This window comes from Mustela nigripes, chromosome 11, assembly GCF_022355385.1.
Source record: "Mustela nigripes isolate SB6536 chromosome 11, MUSNIG.SB6536, whole genome shotgun sequence".
In the NCBI taxonomy this organism is placed as follows: domain Eukaryota; kingdom Metazoa; phylum Chordata; class Mammalia; order Carnivora; family Mustelidae; genus Mustela; species Mustela nigripes.
The window spans coordinates 3,628,029-3,649,013 of record NC_081567.1 but is presented as its reverse complement, the minus strand read 5'-3'; the positions used below and the strand labels follow the sequence as shown (position 1 = coordinate 3,649,013).

General features: G+C 52.0%; 1 protein-coding gene across 1 annotated transcript in view; it reads right to left on the bottom strand.

Annotated features, from left to right (window-relative positions):
• WIPI2 (WD repeat domain, phosphoinositide interacting 2) overlaps positions 1-20,985 on the bottom strand; it is a 37,539-nt gene that overhangs the window by 1,342 nt on the left and 15,212 nt on the right. Inside the window, exons 3-11 of the mRNA XM_059414344.1 lie at positions 11,845-12,014; positions 10,435-10,531; positions 9,972-10,069; positions 9,483-9,575; positions 5,888-5,958; positions 3,177-3,284; positions 2,257-2,421; positions 1,335-1,442; positions 486-616 (exon numbers count right to left, since the gene is read on the bottom strand). Of these exons, the coding sequence (XP_059270327.1) occupies positions 486-616; positions 1,335-1,442; positions 2,257-2,421; positions 3,177-3,284; positions 5,888-5,958; positions 9,483-9,575; positions 9,972-10,069; positions 10,435-10,531; positions 11,845-12,014 (1,041 nt within the window). The remainder of the gene's footprint in view (positions 1-485; positions 617-1,334; positions 1,443-2,256; positions 2,422-3,176; positions 3,285-5,887; positions 5,959-9,482; positions 9,576-9,971; positions 10,070-10,434; positions 10,532-11,844; positions 12,015-20,985) is intronic.

Below are 20,985 nucleotides of genomic sequence, written 5' to 3'. Positions count from 1 at the left end.
CTGCGGTCAAGCTGACTAGCGGGGAGGGGAGACGGCTGCATGGCCCATCTGTCCGTCTGCTCACCGGCCGCCCAGCACCCGCAGCGGGAGGGCCCAAATGCCGGCCTACAGCACCGTCCTCCCAGGGCCCGAGAGCTGAGGGGCGTCCCACGTGGGCTTACTGAATGATGACACAGGACCAAGGACACCTGCTTGGCAACGTCAGAATTTAGCGTAATATTTTAGCTGAGCAGCAGCAACCCAAGGACGATTCTATGTACCCAAAGCAGCCTGAGCCATCGTGACTATTTCTCCTTCGAAAGTGGACACAGAGGATTCAGCCCACAATCCCCAGCTGACAAGAGCTCGCCTCTGAGCCCACCTGTCCCCTGCCCGCAGGGGAAGCGGCGGGCGGACAATGCAGCTCAGGGGAAGCGTGCCAAGCGCAGACCACCGCGCGAGGGCCTGGCACCATGCACCTTCCGGGCTCGCGTCACGGCCCTTACCAAGTCTGGTTGGAGACGAAGGCACGTGAGCCCCTGTGGCGGCCGCTGTGCTGTAGGTCTGGGTCACTAAGGGGCAGTCGTGAGAGGCTGAGTCTAAGATCTCATTGGTTGTCTCCATGCTGCCATCCAACCTGGAGGAAGCAGAGTGAGAACACTGAGGCCGCTCAGGGGTCCTGACCTCATCGCCTCGGGGCCCGCGGGGCCAGACGTGCCACAGCAGAGGCCAGAGGCCGCTTGGGCCGGACACATGAGTGTGCTGCTCGCCCGGAGCTCAATCAGCTCCTTCCCCGCGTGTCTCTTTACGTGGAGCTGGCACCAAAATTTGTCCATAGGAAGTAGTCAGATGAAAAAGTTATAGCCAGTGAGATAATCTTGCAGTTTTAAGACCGAAGATCATAAACAACTTACTACAAAAAACCACGCTCACTTTCTCCCCCATTACAGTTACAGTATTGTAGTGTCAGTTTTTTGAGAATTTCTGGATAGTTTTAAAAAAGCGAAAGCAAAAGCAAACTGCACTACTTCCCAATGAACAGATACTAACGCCTTCCTTTCAGAGAGGACACCTGCAGGTCGCAGGGCGACAGCCGGCGCTCCGGGACGTGGCCACACCGGGGAGGACACCGAGAGCATTGCCCCTTTCTTGCAACATGCCCAGGTCCTGCTGCAGTGCGCCTCACCCCACACCAGCCACCTGTCCGCTCTCTGCCCTGACAGCAAACGGGACGCCGGCAGGGAAGCATGGGAGTTGGGGGGAAGCAAGGCCTCCCAGCCCAGGCCAGCTCCATGGGGACGTGTCCCTTCGCACCCCTGGCTCCCATGGGAACGGCCGGCGTGAGGCCCACTTACTTGTGCTGTTTCATCAGGGTGCACTCGCCGCCCTCCTGCGGGTCCAGGTTGTACATGTACAAGTACCCGTCGGATGCCCCCACCAGTAGCCGGGGGATCTTCTGAATTCTAGCGAGAAGAAAAGGAGCCACGTTCCAGGACCGTGGACTGCAGCCAACGCTGTTCCTACACCTGCAGCCCTGCCTTCCGCGAGGCCGGGGAGGAAGCCCCTCACCCCTGCCCCACAGGAGCCACAGGTCGGTGCCATGCGCTCCACAGATCATCTACTCAGGACAAAGATCACACCCGCTGCCCTGCCTGAGGCTGCAGCATCGAAGCCGAGGGGGCACTTCGTGCACCTAAACACCAAAGCCAACGGGAGAACTGGTACAGACAAGGTCAGTCTCACGGCTTCTCTACTTGCTAACGGTGAGTGTTTTCATAACCTTTTTCACCTGAGTTATCAGCTGCACAAGATCGAAGTAAAATGACACAAGATTCACGGAATCAGAGACGTGCCAACCCAGGAAGGACTGTACTTCCCTGCATGGCTCTGCTTTGGGCCATCCAATGAGGCTCACGAGACACCACGTGCGATCCGTGTGCCCCAGGGCGACACAGACAGGGCCCCACAGGGGTGAATCCTGTACCCGCCTGCAGTTTCCCTTGCGGTGTTTCTTCATTACCATTATAAACATCCCAACCGATGGAGGAAGACTTTTTGGATCAGAACACTGCAGACGAACCACTCGCGTCTAGTAACAGGGAAGCGGCACCTGCGTGCTCCCTCCACTGCCGCTTCGAACCAAGTTCCTGGCCCAGGAGAAACCTAGCCCGGCCCCAGTGCCACCAGCTTGGGGGGCGCGGGTGGGTGGTCTGCGACCAGGCCCTCGACTGGACGGACAGCGGCAAACGCGAGAGTGGCAACCCCGGCCCTACTCACGTGGCCAGTGAGCAGATGTTCTTGTGGCCGCAGAAAGGCAGGCGGACTGTGGCAAAGGCTCTGCCCTGGTTGAACATCTCTGTCACCTGGGAAGGCAGATAGCTGGTGGAGGCCATGAGAACCTTCCCGAAGTAGCCAGTCCAGGTGGTGGGCTCCTCCTGAGGCCTGGGAAGGGGGAACCATGGTCAGACACGGAGCGACTCGCGGGAGCCAGGCCGGAAGCCTGAGGAGGACTTCCCCATCCCGCAGGAAAAGGGGGCAGAGAAGGACAAGGTCTGGAGAGCCTGGGAGCCCTACGGGCGTGTCTTCCGGGAAGGGTCGCAGGAGGCCTGTCACACACCAGTAGATGATTAGCAGAAAATGCGAAGGGTCGCAGGAGGCCTGTCACACACCAGTAGATGATTAGCAGAAAATGCGAAGATATACGAGGCCAAATTCACGATCCGCCCCCCGCCCTACATCCTTTTAACACGAAGTCTCCAAAAACCTCATAAGCAAAATCTCAAATTATTTTCCCAGAGCCCATTTTTGTGGTTGTCCATCTTGCACATATTTAAAGTCATTTGAAATGATCTGAGACAGCATACAGATAATGCTCACCCTAGAGGGTCTTGTGAAAACGGAAACCGCCTGTGGGCGGGGGCGCCCACCCTTACGTGCGTCTGTGGGTTAAGGTGGTGCTAAGAGGCGGACGGGTGCACGGCCCCCAGGCCGCCCATTGTCACCCTCCCGGCTTCATCTCTCAGGGAAGGCCATTTCTCTGCCGCGCCCGGACCTGGGGACACTTACTGGAGAACCAGCTCCAGGGCCTTTACTGGCAAAAATGACTGAAGGCAGGGCAGTGTCTGTGCCGGGGTTCCCATCCAGGCAGGGGAGAAGGGCCTGGTGTTTTGTGCAACAAATGTGTCTTTGCAACTCACTTTTCTTTCACAGTCTCGAGTTTGAAGATGTGCACAGTCTCGGTGTTGCTGGACGCAGAGAGGAACATGCTGTCCATGCTGAAGGCCAGGGAGCAGATGCTCACACACCTGGGGGCGAGCGGAAGGGGCGGGGTTACGCTGTTGCCCACAGCCCCTGGTGCCCACGAGCTGCAACCTCTCTCCAGGGACTTTTTTTTTTTTTTTTTTTAAGATTTGATTTATTTATTTGACAGAGATCACAAGCAGGCTGAGAGGCAGGCAGAGAGAGAGGAGGGAAGCAGGCTCCCCGCTGAGCAGAGAGCCGGATGTGGAGCTTGATCCCAGGACCCTGGGATCATGACCCGAGCCGAAAGCAGAGGCTTTAACCCACTGAGCCACACAGGCGCCCCTCTCCAGGGACTGTAAAAAGTCAGAAAAGAAGTTCCCCGAATACGACACTTGAGTCTACCAGTATCTTTCTTACTCCTCTCCACATCTCTTTCCTTTTTTTTCTCCCCCTAAAAGATTTTATTTATTTGAGAGAGAGTGAGAGAGAGCACGGAAAGGGGAGAGGGGCAGAGGGAGAGGGAGAAGCAGGTTCAATCCCAGAACCCTGGGATCACGACCAGAGCTGACGGCAGAAGCTCAGCGGACTGAGCCACCCAGGCGCTCCTGCAGACATCTTTTCAAAAAATTTTTCTGAAGAAAAGAAAATGTTTTAAAGGGAATACCAAGTTAAGAGCAATCCTTTGGTATTTTCTTAGCCCATTTTCTTTGACATTCCAAACAACAAAGGGCATCGAGGCTTCACGAAACCATTTTCAGCTGTATTAGGCTGGATTTACAGCACTAAGGTTAGCAAAAGAAAAGCCGAGAATTTAAATTACAGCAATTCTTAACGTGCAAAAAAGCAAACTGACAACCTTGATAATATTTAAGAATAAAACAAAACTTTCAACATGCTAAGACTCTACAGTTGATTCTAAGAATCACTGTAAAAATGCCAAAACCTCCAGTAAGTGCACTTCCTTGCGGCCGGACAAGGACAGTGCACGTTTTGCCCTGAGGGCTTGGACAAAGCCCGGGGGATGAATCAGGGACGGCTCAGCGAGGCATGAGTGCGGACGGGAAAGGTGCTATGAGCGAAGGTGTGCCAGGGCTGTGCTAGAGGAACAGGGGCTCATGAGAGGGTCCGGAGGGCCTCCCCAAGGCAGAGACACTCAATACAGACGTCAAAGGCTCAGGAGTCGGCCCCATCACGGGTGTGACACCGGCACAGAAGACCCCGTACAGACAGATCACTCCTCCGCGGAATCACAGTTCCATGTGGCTGGAGCTGGGAGCAACTGGGAAGAAAGCTGAAGAAGCAGGGTGTGGGAGGCCGGGCTTAGAGAGCAGGCCCGACGCGTGTGGAGTTAGCCCTACCGGCGGGAGGTGCCCTGAAGGCTCCACATGAGCTGTGCTGATTGTGTGGACACCCTTGAAGAGCAACCGGGGCCACGGTCTGATGAACAGACCAAATGGGCCAACAGCAGAGACCAAGGGGCACAGAAGTCACACGATCGGGATCCAAACCAGGCGGGCAGGGGTCCTGGGGAGACGGAGGTTGGTGGGACTGACCTGGGCACTGACACTCCGCTACCTAGCTGGAAGCAAGAAAGGGGCCAGTGTTGAGCCCCTCCGAGCCACTCTGGCTTAGGTACTGGATCGGACAGTGCCAGTGTCTCCCAAGGTAAGGCCTATGAGCGATGATGGGCAGATAGACAGGGGCACACTCTGGCTGGTGGCTGAAGGGCCAGCATCAGGAAACAGCTCAGGAAAGCAGCCTGGGCCCCACAGACAGGGGAGGGGTCATGAGCACACGGACAACATGGCGTGGGAGCTGGGGGGCTGCACAGGACAGGATGAGAGCGGCTCCGGGGCAGAGGCGAGATATGGGAAAAGGAAACAGGGCAGGAGCAGCCAGAGACCAATCTAGAATGGTGTGGTATAAGGAAAACAAGGGAAAAAAGGAAAGAAACCAGGAGACCGTGATGGGGAAGGGCTGGGGCACGGGAGACAGGACCCTAAAACGTGTGTGTGCCGTCTGTGGGAAGGACCCACAGATGAAAGACAGCAGTCAGTGTGAGGTCCCAGGGGGTCAGTTCTAGAACACTTCCTGGCCCAGTTTCCGCCCTGAGGCCCTGAGGTGGGTGTTCTCAGCTGCCCCTTTGGAATGGGGACCAGAGCCCCCGAGCCAGTCCTGTGGCAGAGGCTCCAGGCCTCAGAAGGACAGACAATCCTTCCTTCCAAGCAGGCATCAAGGAAGGGAGGTGTGTAGACAGACAGGGAAATAAGTGGTGATGGGGTGGAGGGGAAGCAGGGTGCAGGTTTTCAGGGGTAGAGAAGCAGGACAGGTGCAGGCTGGCCGGGTCCGAAGTCACTGGCCTGCCATCTCGGAGTAGGCGGAGGAAGCCATGGCGGCCCCGCAGGCCACTCCTTCCTCATTCCAGGGCTGTCCGGCCATCGCCCTCCATTCAGTGGGACCACAGACAAAGGGAAACCACTTTGCTTTATAAAAACGTCCCTTTACCCCTCGGGAGGGCTCCAAAGCCTCCGCAGACCCTCCGGCTAGGCTGAAAGCACTTCCGCATTCAAGTGCGGTGCCCAGCTCGGCTTGACGTCTCCACGTGACCCCGAGAAACGGAACTGAGGTCCAGACTCAGTGCCAGATCAACGGCGAAGTATCTTACCTCTTCACTCCTCTCCGGAACTCAAAGAGTTTCTGTCCTTCTGGAATGGAGAACACCCGAATCACGGTCCCCTGTGACAGGTGGGAAAGGAAAGAAAAAAGAATTTTAGCCAAGGAGAGGCTCCCGTGTCTCCTTCCCACGAGAATCTGAAGGACAGACAAGGGGGCCTCGCGCCGGCAGCGTCTGTCCCCCAGCAGTGTTCCTTCCTTCGGATGTGGCCGCCGCGACTCACTGCTTCTCCCCAACACCAATGGCCTGGCCGTCACACGTGCGCCAGCTCTAGTCCTAAGGCCCGTGACTCCTCGCCTCTCACGCACCGAGCCCCGAAGCACGTGCTGCACGTCGGGGGCACCACCTAACCCAGCCTAGGTCTGAGAGGTCCGCGGCCCCCAACATCCTTCCTTGTACTTCAGGCTGAGTTACTGACCGGGGTGGGGGGGTCCGGGACCCGACAGAGGAGGCTACAAGCCAGCGGTGAGCTGCCGCACTTCCCCGCATGGAAACGAGGCACCCGCGAGATGCCAGGACCCCAGGGCCCGCCTCCCCCAAAGTGACAGGACTTGGGACATCTGGGACAGGAAGTCAAGAGAACCAAGAAAGTAAGCACAAATGGGACTTCGACACTGAAATGTTAAAAGAATCCTAGCAAGCTACACGAATAAAAGAGCACAAGAAAGAGATTCCTAGAACAAAACGGAAAACCTGAAAACAGGGAGTATCTCAAATTTGCAGGGCTGGAAGAACTATTCAGTGTGTCACCTGACACCACACCCCTTGGAAGGTTCAAACGGTTCAGTATTGAAACTGTTAACATCTGATCTGTTTGTTATACATAGTAAAAATAAATGAACTACAAACAACCGAATTACAGAACACCAGAAACCGTTGCCCTTTCTTTAAAATGTTTTCTAAAAGGGGTGGTTGGGTGGCTTAGCCCGTTAAGTGTTCAACTCTTTTTTTTTTTTTAAGATTTTATTTATTTATTTGACAGAGAGAGATCACAAGTAGGCAGAAAGGCAGGCAGAGAGAGAGGAGGAAGCAGGCTCCCCGCCGAGCAGAGAGCCCGATGTGGGGCTCGATCCCAGGATCCTGGGGTCATGACCTGAGCTGAAGGCAGAGGCTTTAACCCACTGAGCCACCCAGGCGCCCAAGTGTTCAACTCTTGATTTTGGCTCAGGTCATGGTCTCGGGGTCATGGGATGGAGCCCAGAGTCAGGTTCCGTGCTCAGCAAGAGGGCTACCCCTGCCCCGTGCCTCTCACCTGCGTGTGGCACACACACGCTCTCTCTTTCACTTTCTAAAATAAATCTTTACAATAAAATGTTTCTTTAAAGACAATGATTCTCTCTGGATAAAAGAATACCAAATGAGTTTATAATTCTTGAGAATTAGAGGGATAAAACAGCACAATCACATAGGAAAATAACCACAGCAAAGGTTTGATCCTTTGTGGTCTCAAGTTTCTTTTTTTTTTTTAAGACTTTATTTATTTATTTGAGAGACAATGAGTGAGAGAGAACATGAGAGAGGAAAAGGTCAGAGGGAGAAGCAGACTCGCCAAGGAGCTGGGAGCCCGATGTGGGACTCGATCCTGGAAGTCCAGGATCATGACCTGAGCCAAAGGCAGCTGGCTCAACCAACTGAGCCACCCAGGCGCCCTCAAGTTTCTTTTTTAAAAGTATTTTATTTATTTATTTGACAGAGAGAGAGAGAGAGATCGCAAGTAGACAGAGGCAGGTAGAGAGAGGGGGAAGCAGGATCCCTGCTGAGTTGAGAGCCTGATGCGGACTCGATCCCAGGACCTTGAGATCATGACCTGAGCCGAAGGCAGAGGCTTTAACCCACTGAGCTACCCAGGTGCCCCTGGTCTCAACTTTCTGATTTATAGTTTTTTTTTTTTAACTGGCATATCTAGTGCATAAGACTAATTAACAAAGGGCTGCTGGCCCCAGCCGCCCTGCGGCCCCCCACCCTGCCCAGGCCCCTACCCTGCCTACACTCTGAAAGCAGGATTAGGCACCCATCTAGGCACAGCCCCAGCACCCAGCACCCAGAAGGATGGGGAGGGACACTGGGTGGGGGGGGGTTAAAAGGAAATCAAAAGATTGCTCCTCCTAGCCCAGGAAGAAAAAAACTGCTCTATTCTTAATGGCCTTGAGATTCCACAAAGTGCTTTAGGGGGCTTCCGGGACCTAACGAAAACAAGAGAGATGAGACTATTAACCAAGGGGGCCGCTTCAGTAGCAACGGGCAAGGTAACAGTGTCAATGGCCAGCGGTGTTTAAAAGCAAAGCCAGGCTTGGAGTCCAAGTCTCTGTGGCCGCCCAACCTGGTGACTCTGAGCAAATTATTTGAAGTCTTTGAGCCCCTGATACGAAATGAACAAGTGTTGACCTTGTTGAGGGGATGGAATGCGATCATGAAGATAAAGGGTTCCCGAGGACTGAGTGATCCACAGATGATCTTACAGAAACCGTGTGTGAGCGTCAAGCTCAGAGACCCACACAGGAAAGTTCCAGTGAGCTGACTTTTCTCGGCTCTTACGTGGTTGGCTGGGCCGAGCAGAGAGGCAGCGGGAGAGACGCTACTTTGAGTTTTTTGTGAGAAAGCATCAGAGCTCAACCAGGCAGCTAGAAAGCGGGGACTGGTGCTCAGAAGGGAAGAACAAGCCAGAACGAAGGAGATCATCAAGAGCCAGGCCGGAGAGCGGAGCTATCGAGATGTGAGGACCAGCAAAGGAACAAGATGTAGCAGCCGTGCGAGCAAGAGAGCGAGGGCCCTTTGCTGTCATGGGAGCTGGAGGGAAGGCCAGAGTCACTCTGTCCTGTGTGGAGAGAACTTCAAAAAGACCACATCCTTTTACAGAAAGTCTGCCCACTGGACTCTTCCTTTCTGGGGGGAGGCGGGCAGAGGAGGAGAGAGAATCTTAAGCAGGCTCCTCGCCCAGTGTAGAGCCCAACATGGAGCTCGATCTCACAACCCTGAGATCATGATCTGAGCCAAAATCAAGAGTCAGAGGCTTAACCGACTGAGCCACTGAGATGCCCACTCACAGCAATCTCTTAAGTGAATAAAGATGCATATGTAAGAATCATCTATATTCTTAATTAGTTATGTTCCAAATGTTATTATACCATTGCAATCTAAATGTTAGGAAAAACAGAAACCTCCCCAAAGGGCAACATTCCAGTAAACCAGGACTGAATACGGTACAGCCACTGAAGTGTTTTCCAACTCAGAAAAATCTAGCATTACACAGAGAGTGAAAGAGAACGGTGAATTAATAACAGAAGGAGGAAAGGAAGCACGTAGAAGTGTGTTCAGCCCTGCCAGCCCCAGCATGCATTCGCAGCCCCGGGAAGCTCGCCGTGGGTGCTGCTGACGCACGCTCGCCTCCTCCGCCCGACTCTGCAGCTCCCGCCCCGACCACAGGCGCTGCAAAGGCGGGGAGCGCGCCCCAAGCGGGTTGTTACGTGTGCTGCTCTGGGAGCCGGTCGGCACAGAAACCCATTTGCTACCTGGACTGTGTGTGTACAGAGCGAGATGGGGCGCCAAACCCCCAAGCCAGTTTCCTACCGGGCCACAACAGACGCACCTTCTCCGAGGCAGTGGCGAGCTTGGTTCCAGTGGAGTCAAACGCCAGCGCTGCCAAAGGACTGTCGTGAGCCGGGATCATGTTCGCTGCTCTCTGAAAGGCAAAACCAAAGTGACACGGCCGCCATGCAGCAAGACAGGTCCTCAGGCTGAAGGGCCAGCTTAGTGGTTGTGGCTAAAACCCCAACCGGTTCAACACGAAAACCACAGGCTCTGGAGTCACAGGGTGGGGTGGGGGTAGCTGAGGAAATGCTGCTCTCTGGGGCTCTTTCCACTCCCCCAAATAGCCACATGGCCAGGGGCTCCGCGCGGTGGGAGCACAGGCAGAAATCTGCAGGCAGAGGCTGCCCAGCCCTGTGCCACCACCAGGAAGGCAGCAGTGAAACCCGCCTTCCCCACCCAAGGAAAAGCAGATGCTAGCGATGCCCCGGTGCTTGGGGCAGAGAGCGGGGCCGCTGGTAAGAGGGACCCGGTACAGAAGGGGCCTCACCAAGTTCATGGTGTCGAACACTTGCACCTCTCCGATGGTGGCGCTGCCTGGGTACGCCAAGTAGCCATTGTCGTTGTGTATGGATAGCGCGCACAGGCCTGCGGGACACGCGGAACCAAAGAGGGACAGTCAGGCCCGGGGGGTCCTGCTGAGCTGCTACCCACAGGTCAGCCCCTATCAGAGGTGTGTGCCTCCAGGCCCGGCCGCAGCAGCCCCCAACCACCACCCCCAGGGGCAGACTGAAGGCCACGGGTGGGACCTCGTGAGCAGCCTCCGAACTGGAAGCTGATGAAAGCAATGATTTCTGTGGTTGCCAGACTAGCAGCAGAAGGCCGGCAGCTTGCTTGGTTTAAGATCAATACTTTCAAAAGCTGTCTACCCGGGTGGGACCTACAAGGAGAAAACAGCTCATCTTTGAAAGGTACAATCAGAAAAGCGGATGATCTCACCCTGCTGAGCTTACCTGCAGGGTTGGGGGGCGTCTCCCTGATCGTGTGCAGGACCTTCATGTCCCGAATGCTGTGTATATAGAGAGACTCCTCCAGACACACTATCAGCCTCTAGAAGAGATAAGAATGGAACAGCAAACATCAAGAGCCAATTTGATCCTTGCTCCCTCCCTTACTGAACCGGCTCCTGGCCAGAGACACGCCCGGTTCCCTCCTGAACAGCACACAGACCCGGCCATGACCAGGCGGCTTTCCTGGAGCGCCACGTCCGCAGCCAGCTGCGCCTGCCCCCGTGACCACTTCCGCCAACTGCACCAGGACTTCAACCCGTGCGACTCACTGCACGGCTGCAGAAACCAGCCAAATGCAGCTGAGGAAGGTACCATCTGGGTTTTCAGTTTGTCTGTCCGGATCATCCCTCCCTTTGTGAAAATCAGAGCAAGTGCCTAGGACGGGTCTGGTAAAGGTCAGTTGCTTTCGGAAACCCATGCTGAACGCAGTCTGCCGAGACCGAAGTAAAAGCCTGGGGGTTTCTAAAGTCTCCGAACTCACGACCCGCAGGTGTGGAAGTCCACACCCACACCACACAGAGCAGGGACGTGCTTGTGGTCCGTGCGCCCAGCAGACAGTTACGTCAGTTGGTGTGTGAGTGTACATGTGTATGTTCTACGTTTAAGGAATATTTGACATGTTGGGCCTTGTCATTTCCCATCGTAACCACGTCCTCTGGTTCGCAGAGCAATGCCGGCAGGCCTCTGCCACAACCATCTACCCGGTAGGCATGCTGTGGATGCCCTCCCTCCAGGGTGACGTGCAAGCCACGCCGGGCAACTGCGTTAGCTTTCTGCGCGTGGGGTACGTGACTGTCACAGAAAAGCTGGAGGATCTCAGGGGCCGTGTTGCATTTGGTAGGAAAGCAAAAGCCACAAGATATTGTCGTGAACTGAACTCGATTGCCAGCCACTGAGTCCGCACTCTGCGCCAGACGTTTTGTGAGTTTGGGGAAGACAGCAAAAGGAGTAAGTCCTTCATCTTAAAAGTAAAGGGAAACAAGAAGAAGATGCCAGCGGACTTTTTCCAAGTAACATGTACAAAAGTGGAAGAAGGTGAATCAACCATGGCACAGCCCTCCAGACAAGTGTATGGTGTGCGGAGAAACGCTACTGCTCATGTCTTGACGGATGAGGGGACTCAACCTGGGGGACAGCAAGGGACGGCGTGCTCTGAGCAAACCGCTGAGGAAACAGAGCTGACTCGGGGAGCTGGCGTGAAGCGAGCCGGTGCAGGGCCCAGGGCTGGGGGCCCAGGACCGCCAGCTGTCCTAGACCACTGCAGGAAGCCGTGATGGCGGCAACAGGCCCGAGGCACACTGAGCAGCGAGCCGCGGCCAGCACACCCGGCAGTCTGGGCCGCGCGCCACTCACCTGCCTGTTCAGCTTCACGGCCAGTATGGTGTTCGAGTAGCTGTAGTTGCAGATCTCGGTTCCTTTCTTAAAGTGGCAAACTTTGAGCTTCCGAGGAGCTTTGAGGCTGACGATGGCCACCAGGCTGCTTGAGAACAGCCTCTCGACAATGCACACATCTTCAGTATCAGCTGCAAGCAGGAAAACAGCACGCATGTGTATTCGTGTCAACAACTGCAATCCGTATGCACACACACACGCACATCCAAGTGCACGCGCACGCCCAGCAGAGCGCCACAGGCTGATGTGGTGGCTGTCTGGGGACAGGACCGGGCTACGGGGATGGTTCCAGAACATAGCTGAGGGTGGAGGTCAGAGCCTGCGGGCAGACAGACTGGGGCCACACTCACGGCCTGTGAGCCGCAGACAGATTGCTCCCTGGGTCTCCTTGTTCCTCATACCATTCTGCTCCCTGGGTGGCTCCTTATACACACCCTGGAACCAGAGCTCCGTGAGGACAGAGGCCTCAGTTCCCTGATCGCACCTGCTGTCCTGGCTCTTCCCCACTGGCACTGGACAAGTCATGGGCCCCAGGTAATCTCCACATGACTCGCTCTCTCCACGTCTTGTCCTCCTCATGCGTAAAATGGGGATCACAGCTCCTCTATGTTACTGCTGAGGGGGTTGCAAATAATGGCCCATAGCCAGTACTCTACACCCATTACCTCCCCGCTCCCCACATCAAGTGGGGACACCCTCCATTCATAAGATGTTGAGTTAAAAGTGAGCATACAGGACATCTTGCATAGAAAGTCACAGGTACAACAGATCTTCCAAAGATAGTACCTTACACCCAGCCACCCCAACTAAATGCCCACAGGTCCCCCGATCTTTATTCCTGCCCTTGTTTCAGGGGTAAATACCTGGTAAGTTCAGACCTAGAAGCAAAGAGAAGACTGGACTGTAGAAAAATCAGAGGCAACAATCCACATTGCTTCTGCATGTGGCCTGTCTCTGGGCCCGGTGTTTTAAGCACACACCCGTTTGTCAACCCAACCATGACCTGCGGCCATACCCTCTCTCTGGACCAGTGCTGGGCACACAGAGCAGAGATGACCAGACAGGTCCAGCCCAGGGGAACCTGGAAGGTCGGACCATCAGAAGCCACAGCAGCGTTTCCACTGTAAATCAGATGCCCGAATATGAAAACGCACACAAAAGACAAAATACAAAGTTCCTCGAAAGGATTCCTTTCCATTAGCTCTGTTGCTGGATTTAAATGTTGTAACAAAGACAGGGTTAAGTTAGTTTAGAAACCCAACTACTAGAGACAAGGAAAAAACAAGCTCTAAGGGACCTTACTAAAGTAAGACAAAACAATTTCTAGGAGCACCTTGGTGGCTCAGTTGGTTAAGCGCCTGACTCTTGATTTTGGCTCAGGTCATGATCTCAGGGTTGCGGGATCAAACCCTGTGCTGGGCTCCGCACTCAGTGAGGAATCTGCTTGAGGTTCTTTCTCTCCCTCTCCCTCTGCCCCTCCCCTCTGCCTGCTCTCTAAAATAAATCTTTACAAAGAGAGAGAAACAATTTCTAGGAAAATGCGTGGTATCACCCATTTCGGTGTGGCTGTGATGGCCTGATGCGCTCAACACGGCGAGGTACTCACATACACGGTGGTAGCCAGAATCATATGTGTATGATGTGAGACATGACACATGGCTGTGCGGGAGAACAATAGGATTTTGCTGCTCCTTAGCATGGAATAGGCCATGAAATCAAGTGTCTGATTCCCGGTCACGTTTACACAAACCACAACTTCTCCTTCCCACAGCAGCAGGCTGGGCTCGATGCAGACAGAGTAGGTGTCAGCCGGCAGCATCTCAGAAAGTGGCCAGTCCCTTCTAGGCCCTGACTCTCCGCAGAAAGGCAGAGTCAAGGGAGGTCCTGAGGTCACACGCAGGCAGGGTGTTTGGTCTGTCCTCACTGACAAGTGTGTCTCCAGCCTTCACAGTGCTGACGGGCACATGGCAGAGCTCAATCCCCACAGCGACTGCGCTCAGATGAGACCGACGGGAAACCAGACTGTTGGTCATGTGCAGTGAGAAGGCCCTTCGGGTCCCAATACTTGCTTTCCTGACCAGCCCCTTCCCCTTGGAAACTAGCGGGGACACCACATTATGACCAGAAGCTTGTTTGGTGAGCAGCAGGCCCGCTGGACCGGCAGATGCCGGGAGAGCTCCGGGCCACCAAACTTGGCTGCTCAGGCCCGGGGGCCAAGGGCACTTCCTCCATCCCTGTCCCCAGGCTCCCTCTTCAGGGTCCCCTTGCCCTTTACACCTTGGTCTTTCTTCAAGATTTAATGACTTTCTGGGATGCACTTAATCAATCACTTTCTCTGCTTCTCATTCTGGCAGTTATCCCATTACCACTGGCCAGCCAGCGGCGTCCCCAGCCAGGTCAGGGTGTACCCCCCTAGGCCTGGCACCCCAAGAGCAGCTGGTTAGAAGCTTGTCCGATGACTGATACAGACCTAGGATTAGATTCTGGGGTACGTCCCAAACCTTTCAAATTACCATTAAACAAAACGCAATCTCTTGAATAAGGACCTATCTAAAAATGGGCTAATGCTGCCCACGGTATTTGTGTCCATGGGGAAGGCGCACCACGCCCTTGGGTGGTCAAGTCCAAGTGTGTTCGTTCTAGCAGGAGCACTGGGCAAGCGATGCCGGTACCACAGTGCTCATGAGGTCAGGGGTATGACGGGGACCAAGAGAGGCAGGGCACCCCGTGGAAATCAGACTGAGTCCTGACTGTGCTGTTCACTAGTTATAAGACCTGGTGTGGACTCTGAGAAACAAACTGAGGCTTGTGGAGGGGAGGAGAGTGGGGGGGATGGGTGAGCCTGGTGGCGGGTATTAAGGAGGGCACGGTTTCCATGGAGCACTGGGTGTGGTGCATAAACAATGCATTCTGGCAAACACACATACAAAAACTAAATTAAAATAAATTAAAAAAATAAAATTCTCTAAATCTCCCCCCAAAAATCAAAGCAGCATATGCCAATAAAAATTTAAAATTTGATAATTCTTAAAAAAAAAAAAGACCTGGTACCCGGTACCCAATTCCTCAATGGCGAAACAGGAGCTGGAGCCTCAGCTTCATTCACTGCACGACCGGGAAGCAGTGAAGAGAAGGTGGCCTAGGGACACTGAGTTCTTACAAAGTAAGTAAAAGTTATTGAAATTCACTACCCCCTAAATTAAATCAGTGGTGAACTCATTTCCAAGTACAGTCAATCCTCATTATTCAGATTCTGTACCTGTAAATTTGCCTGGTTGCTAAAATTAATACTTGAGCTGCTTCTACAGTGATCCGGGGACACACACAAGGCAGCAAGAAAATGTGGAGGCGCGGGACGCACGCGCTCCCATCAGAAGCCGAACAGGGAGCTACCCGCCGCTTTCTAGTTTTCAGCTCACACCGTGAACAACTGTCCTTTCCACGGTCTGTGTTTTCGCCTCCTGCACTTTCGGTCAGTGATCCCACAGCTTACAACGGCCTCCGGCCACAGCGCCGTCCGGTGCTCCCAAGGGCAAGAGGGCCGGGCTGTGTCCCCCGGAGAATCGTGTGCGGCTGGTAAGCTTTGTTTAGCATGAGTCCGTGTTATTGCTTAATAAATCAACTTATATATTCAAATCAGATGTCTTTAACCAGAAACACATAAAACAAGCTCATGCATTCATCATCTGATGAAAACACTGTGACCAGAGGCTCACAGGAGCCCCACGCCGGGAGCAGCTCTTCCGTATCTGCTAATCTGCTATTCGCGGTAACCTGACAGAACCGGACGACCGTAGTAAACAATGAGAACGGACTATTTTTCTTCAAAGAATGGATTCTACTCATCTGTCTGACACAACCTTATTTCCTTCACCCATTCGACACATGCAATTAGAGAGCTGCTCCAGGCACGAGGAGGGAGGGGTGAACAGGGGCCAATAGCCTGCCGCGTGTTGCTGAGGGCCCTGGGCGGCACTCAACAGTTCAGGGTCAGGCAGAGGAGGGGAGCCAGCAGCGGAGACTGAGTGAGGGGGAGAAAAACCAGGCCCCCGTGACCCCGAAGCTAAGGGAAGATGCTGCGGTACAGAAACATCCACTGTGCCCAGAGTGGCTGTGCGGTGCAGTCACCGAATCTGGGGTGACCTTGGCAAATCTTGACGGAGAGGTGGAGGCAGAAGGGAACGCGAAAGGCGGGGAGGAAGTGACGAAGTCTGGCCACAGCAGGAGCCGAGCTATGAAGAGGGGAAGAAACACGGGGAGGGCCGGCAGCCCGTGTGTCACTCACACGCATCACCATACGGTTGAGGCATCTGTCCTCACACCCGAGCTGCCCCATGTGTCAGTGGAGCAACTGATGACACGGTAATGACTGGATAAATGGACAACTCGAAGGGGGACCACAACCTGATCTGGGTCATGGGTGACAATCAGCAGCAGACACGGCATTCACGGGTTAGCACGGAGAGCTTCCTTCCCTAAGAGCAGGAACAGGACCAGGTCGCCCACTCTCGCCACGTCTATCCAACACAGAGCTGAAGCCCTGAGCACAGCCACAGGAAAGCAAACAAATTAAAAGGAGGCAAGAATACCCAACGGGTAGAAAAATCTCTTCAAGATGGTGCTGTGAGGCCTGGACGGCCACATGTGGAAGGATGAGCCCAGACCCCTTCCTCACACCGCACACCAAACACACTCCAGACGGACTGAGATGTGAGACCTGAAACCACGAAACTGCTCAGGGAAAAAACAGGCAGTGACCTCTGTGACCTCAACCTTGGCAACATTTTTCTACATGTGTCTCCTCGGGGAAGAAAAACAAAGCAAAAATAAACTATGAGGACTGCACCAAAATAAAATACTTCTGCACAGCAGAGGAAATGAACAAAATGGAAAGGCAACCTACTGAATGGGAGAAGATATTTGCAAATGACATATCTGATAACGGGTTAATATCACACACACACACACACACACACACACACACACACACACACACATATATATAAGCTTGGCTCAACCAAATAATCTGATTTTAAAATGGGTAAAGGACCTGAATAAACATATTTCCAAAGACAGACATGGCAAACAGACACAAGAAGAGATGCTCAACATCACTAACTATTAGGGAAACGCAAATTAAAACCACAATGAGATACCCCCTCACATGAGTCAGAATGGCTATCCTCAAAAAGAAGTCACAAATGCTGGAATGCTGGTGAGGATGTGGAGAGAAGGGAGCCCCGGGGCACTGCTGGTGGGAATGTGAACTGGTGCAGCCACTCTGGAAAACAGTACGGAGGCTCCGCAAAAAATTAAAAATGGAAATACCGGGGCACCTGGGTGGCTCAGTGGGTTAAGCCTCTGCCTTCAGTCACGATCAGGTCATGATCTCAGGGTCCTGGGATCAAGCCCCGCATCGGGCTCTCTGATCAGCCAGGAGCCTGCTTCCCCCTCTCTCTCTGCCTATTTGTGATCTCTGTGTCAAATAAATAAAAAAAAAAAAGAAAAATGGAAATACCATATGATCCAGAATTCTACTGCTGGGTACTTACCCAAAGAAAAGGAAAATACTACTCTGAAAAGAGGTACGCACCCCTACATTTACTGCAGCATTATTTACAATAGCCAAGACCTGGAGGCAACCCAAGTGTCCACGGATGAACGGATGGATAAAGCTGCGGTGGACACGCACACTGGAGAGTATTCAGCCACGGAAGAAGAGTGAGATCCACATGGACGCACCTAGAGGGTATTATACAGAGAGAGACGAATACCACATGGTTTCCCTTACGTGTGGAATCTAAGAACAGAACCAAAGAAAGACTCATAAATACAGGGGACAAAGTGGTGGCTGACAGAGGGAACGGAGTTGGAAGGATGGGCACGAATGGGTGGAGGGGAAAGGAGCGAGGCTCCCAGGTATGAAGTAAGCCAGGGGGATGGAAGGCCCAGCGTGGGGAATGCAGTCAGTGGCGACGCAGGAGCGCCGTATGCAGACGGGCGGTGTGGCTGCAGCCGCTGCGGGCACGGCATGCCTTCAGAGTCGTGCAGTCACGACATTGTACGCCTGAAACTAATGGAATGTTGTGTGTCAACCATCCAGCAGCTTAAAAAAAAAAAAAAAAGGCAGGTAGGTAGATCAAGATATATAGATACGAATCACTGTCCATCCTGCCACACAAGTGGCAGTTTTTTTCCTACTTTGGAGAGAAAAATATGTCCTACTTTTCCAGTAGACTAACTGATATAATCTCCCTGGGATGTGCAAATAGCTCAATCAGCCACAGGCACGGCAATGCTAGTCATGGGATTCTAACAGAAGCAGTCCTCTGGCCTCGCCATATGACCGTTTTCTTGAAGGCCTTAAAATGGGGAGGGGGCATATCCACATTGGAAAAGAAGTAAAACGATCACTACTTGTAGATCACATGATACTATAATATGGAAAACCCTCAAGACTCCACCAAAAAATCATCAGAACTTACAAATGAATTCAGTAGTCAGAGAAGACAAAATTAACATGTAGAAATCAGCTGTGTTTCTATATACTAATAATGAGCTAACAGAAAAAGAAACTAAGAAAACAATCCTATTTACAACTGCATTAAAAGAATATCAAAATAAGGGCGCCTGGGTGGCTCAGTGGATTAAAGCCTCTGCCTTTGGCTCAGGTCATGATCCCAGGGTCCTGGGATCGAGCTGCGCATCAGGTTCTCTGCTCAGCAGGGAGCCTGCTTCCTGTTTCCCCCCACCCTGCCTGCCTCTCTGCCTACTTGTGATCTCTGTCAAATAAATAAATAAAATCTTAAAAAAAAAAAATCAAAATACCTAGGAATAAATTTAACCAAGGTGGTCAAAGACCCATATTCTGAAACTGTAAGACACTGATGAAAGAGACTGGAAAAGATACAAATAAATGGGAAGATAGTCCATGTTCATAGGTTGGAGGATTTAACACTGTTAAATGCTCATACTACCCAATGCAATCTAGAGATTCAACACAATCTCTATCAAAACATCAAAGGCATTTTTTACAGAACCAGAAAAAGGAATCCTAAAATTTATATGGAACCAGAAAAGATCCCAAACAGCCAAAGTAATCTTCAGAAAGAACAAGAAGGCTGGAATTATGCTGATTTCAAACTATACTCAAAACTACAGGCACCAAAACAGTATGGTATTGGCACAAAAACAGACACAGAGACCAACAGAACACAGATCCCGAAAAAACCTCACCCATACATGGTCAACGGATCTACCACAGGGGCGGCAAGAATATACAATGGGAAAAGACAGTCTCTTCAAAACATGGAGCCGGGGAAACTGGATCACTTTCTCACACCATACACAAAAAAAGTTAAAAATGGGTTAAAGACTTGAATGTGAGACCTGAAGCCATGAAACTTCCAGAAGACACCACAGGCGGTAGCTCTCTGATGTTGGTTTTAGCAACATTTTTCTGGACCAGTCTTCTCAGACAAGGGAAACAAAAGCCAAAATAAACAAATGGGGTTATTTGAAACTTAAATGCTTTTACCCAGCAAAGGAAACCATCAGGAAAACGAAAAGGCAACCTACTGAAGGGGACAAGATACTCGCAAACCGTTTATTAGATGACAGGTTAATATGCAAAATATATTTAAAAAAAAAAACTTAGACAACACAACACCAAAAAACCAAATACCCTAATTAAAAAATGGGCAGGGACTAGAATAGACACTTTCCCAAAGACATACAGATGGTCAACAGGAACATGAAAAGATGCTCAACATGACTAATCTTCACAATGTGACAAGCGTTGGCAGGGGCATGGAAAATAGGTAACCTCTGTACACTATTGGTGGGTATCAATCAATGCAGCCACTTTGGAAAAGTAGAGAGGTTCCTCAAAAAATTAAAATAGAGCTACTGGGCACCTGGATGGCTCAGTGGGTTAAAGCCTCTGCCTTCCAATTAGGTCATGATCTCAGGGTCCTGGGATAGAGCCCTGCATCGTGCTCTCTGCTCAGTGGGCAGCCTGCTTCCCAACCTCTCTCTGCCTACTTGTGATCTCTCTCTCTCTGTCAAATAAATAAATAAAGTCCTTAAAAAAATAAAAAATAAAAAAACAATAGTGCTACCAGAGGCACCTTAGTGGCTTAGTCAGTTAAGCAACAGGTCACGATCTCAGGGCCATGGGATCAAGCCCCTAGTCCAGCTCATGCTCAGCAGGGAATCTTGAGATTCTTTCTCTCCCTCTCTCTCTGCCCCCCCATCTCTAAATAAATAAATAAAATCTTAGGAAAAAAAAACAACCCACAATGACTTATCACTATGCACACATCAAAATGGTTAATATTAAAAAGATTAGTAACAGCAAACACTGGTGAGGACACAGGCCCAGAATCCCATACAGCACGGGTGGGAATACAAAATGGGACAGCCTCCTAGAGGAGAATCTGGAAGTTTCTCATAAAACAGAACACACTTTGCACTCCTAGATATTGATAAGAGAAATGAAAACAGGTTCACAAAGGGATCTGTACAAGAATGTTCATAACAACTATATCCATAACAGCTAAAATTGGAAAAACTGTAGATGTTCATCAACAGAAGGACAAACCCATGTATTCACACAGCGGGCAACTGAGACACGTATGGAAGCCCTCAGAAACACGTATGGGAGCCCTCAGAAACACTATGTGACTGAAAGAAATGTGATCCGAAGAGTACACGCTGCATTTTCACAACATTCTGTTATAGGCAAAACTCATCTACAGCCGGGAAAACCCAGAACAAGCCTTGTCTCTTAGGGGGCGAAAGGGAGCTGGAGCTGATGGGGGGCAGGAGTATGAGGGAACTTTCTGGAGTGACGGTAAACCTTGATATGTCCGTATGACTTGTCAAAACACAGAATGTTTACCTAAGATTTATGCAGTCCATTTTAAGTAGGTATTGCCTCAAAATAAAACAAACAGCACCCCCTAGTGAGTAACATTTACGGTGGCGTGTTTATGGGAAGTATGTGCTGATGCCTGCGGTGCCTGGGGAGATGCACACAAAGAGGGACAGACGGACGTGTGACAGGATGAATACCGTGAAGTGTTAATGAGACTCTAAGGG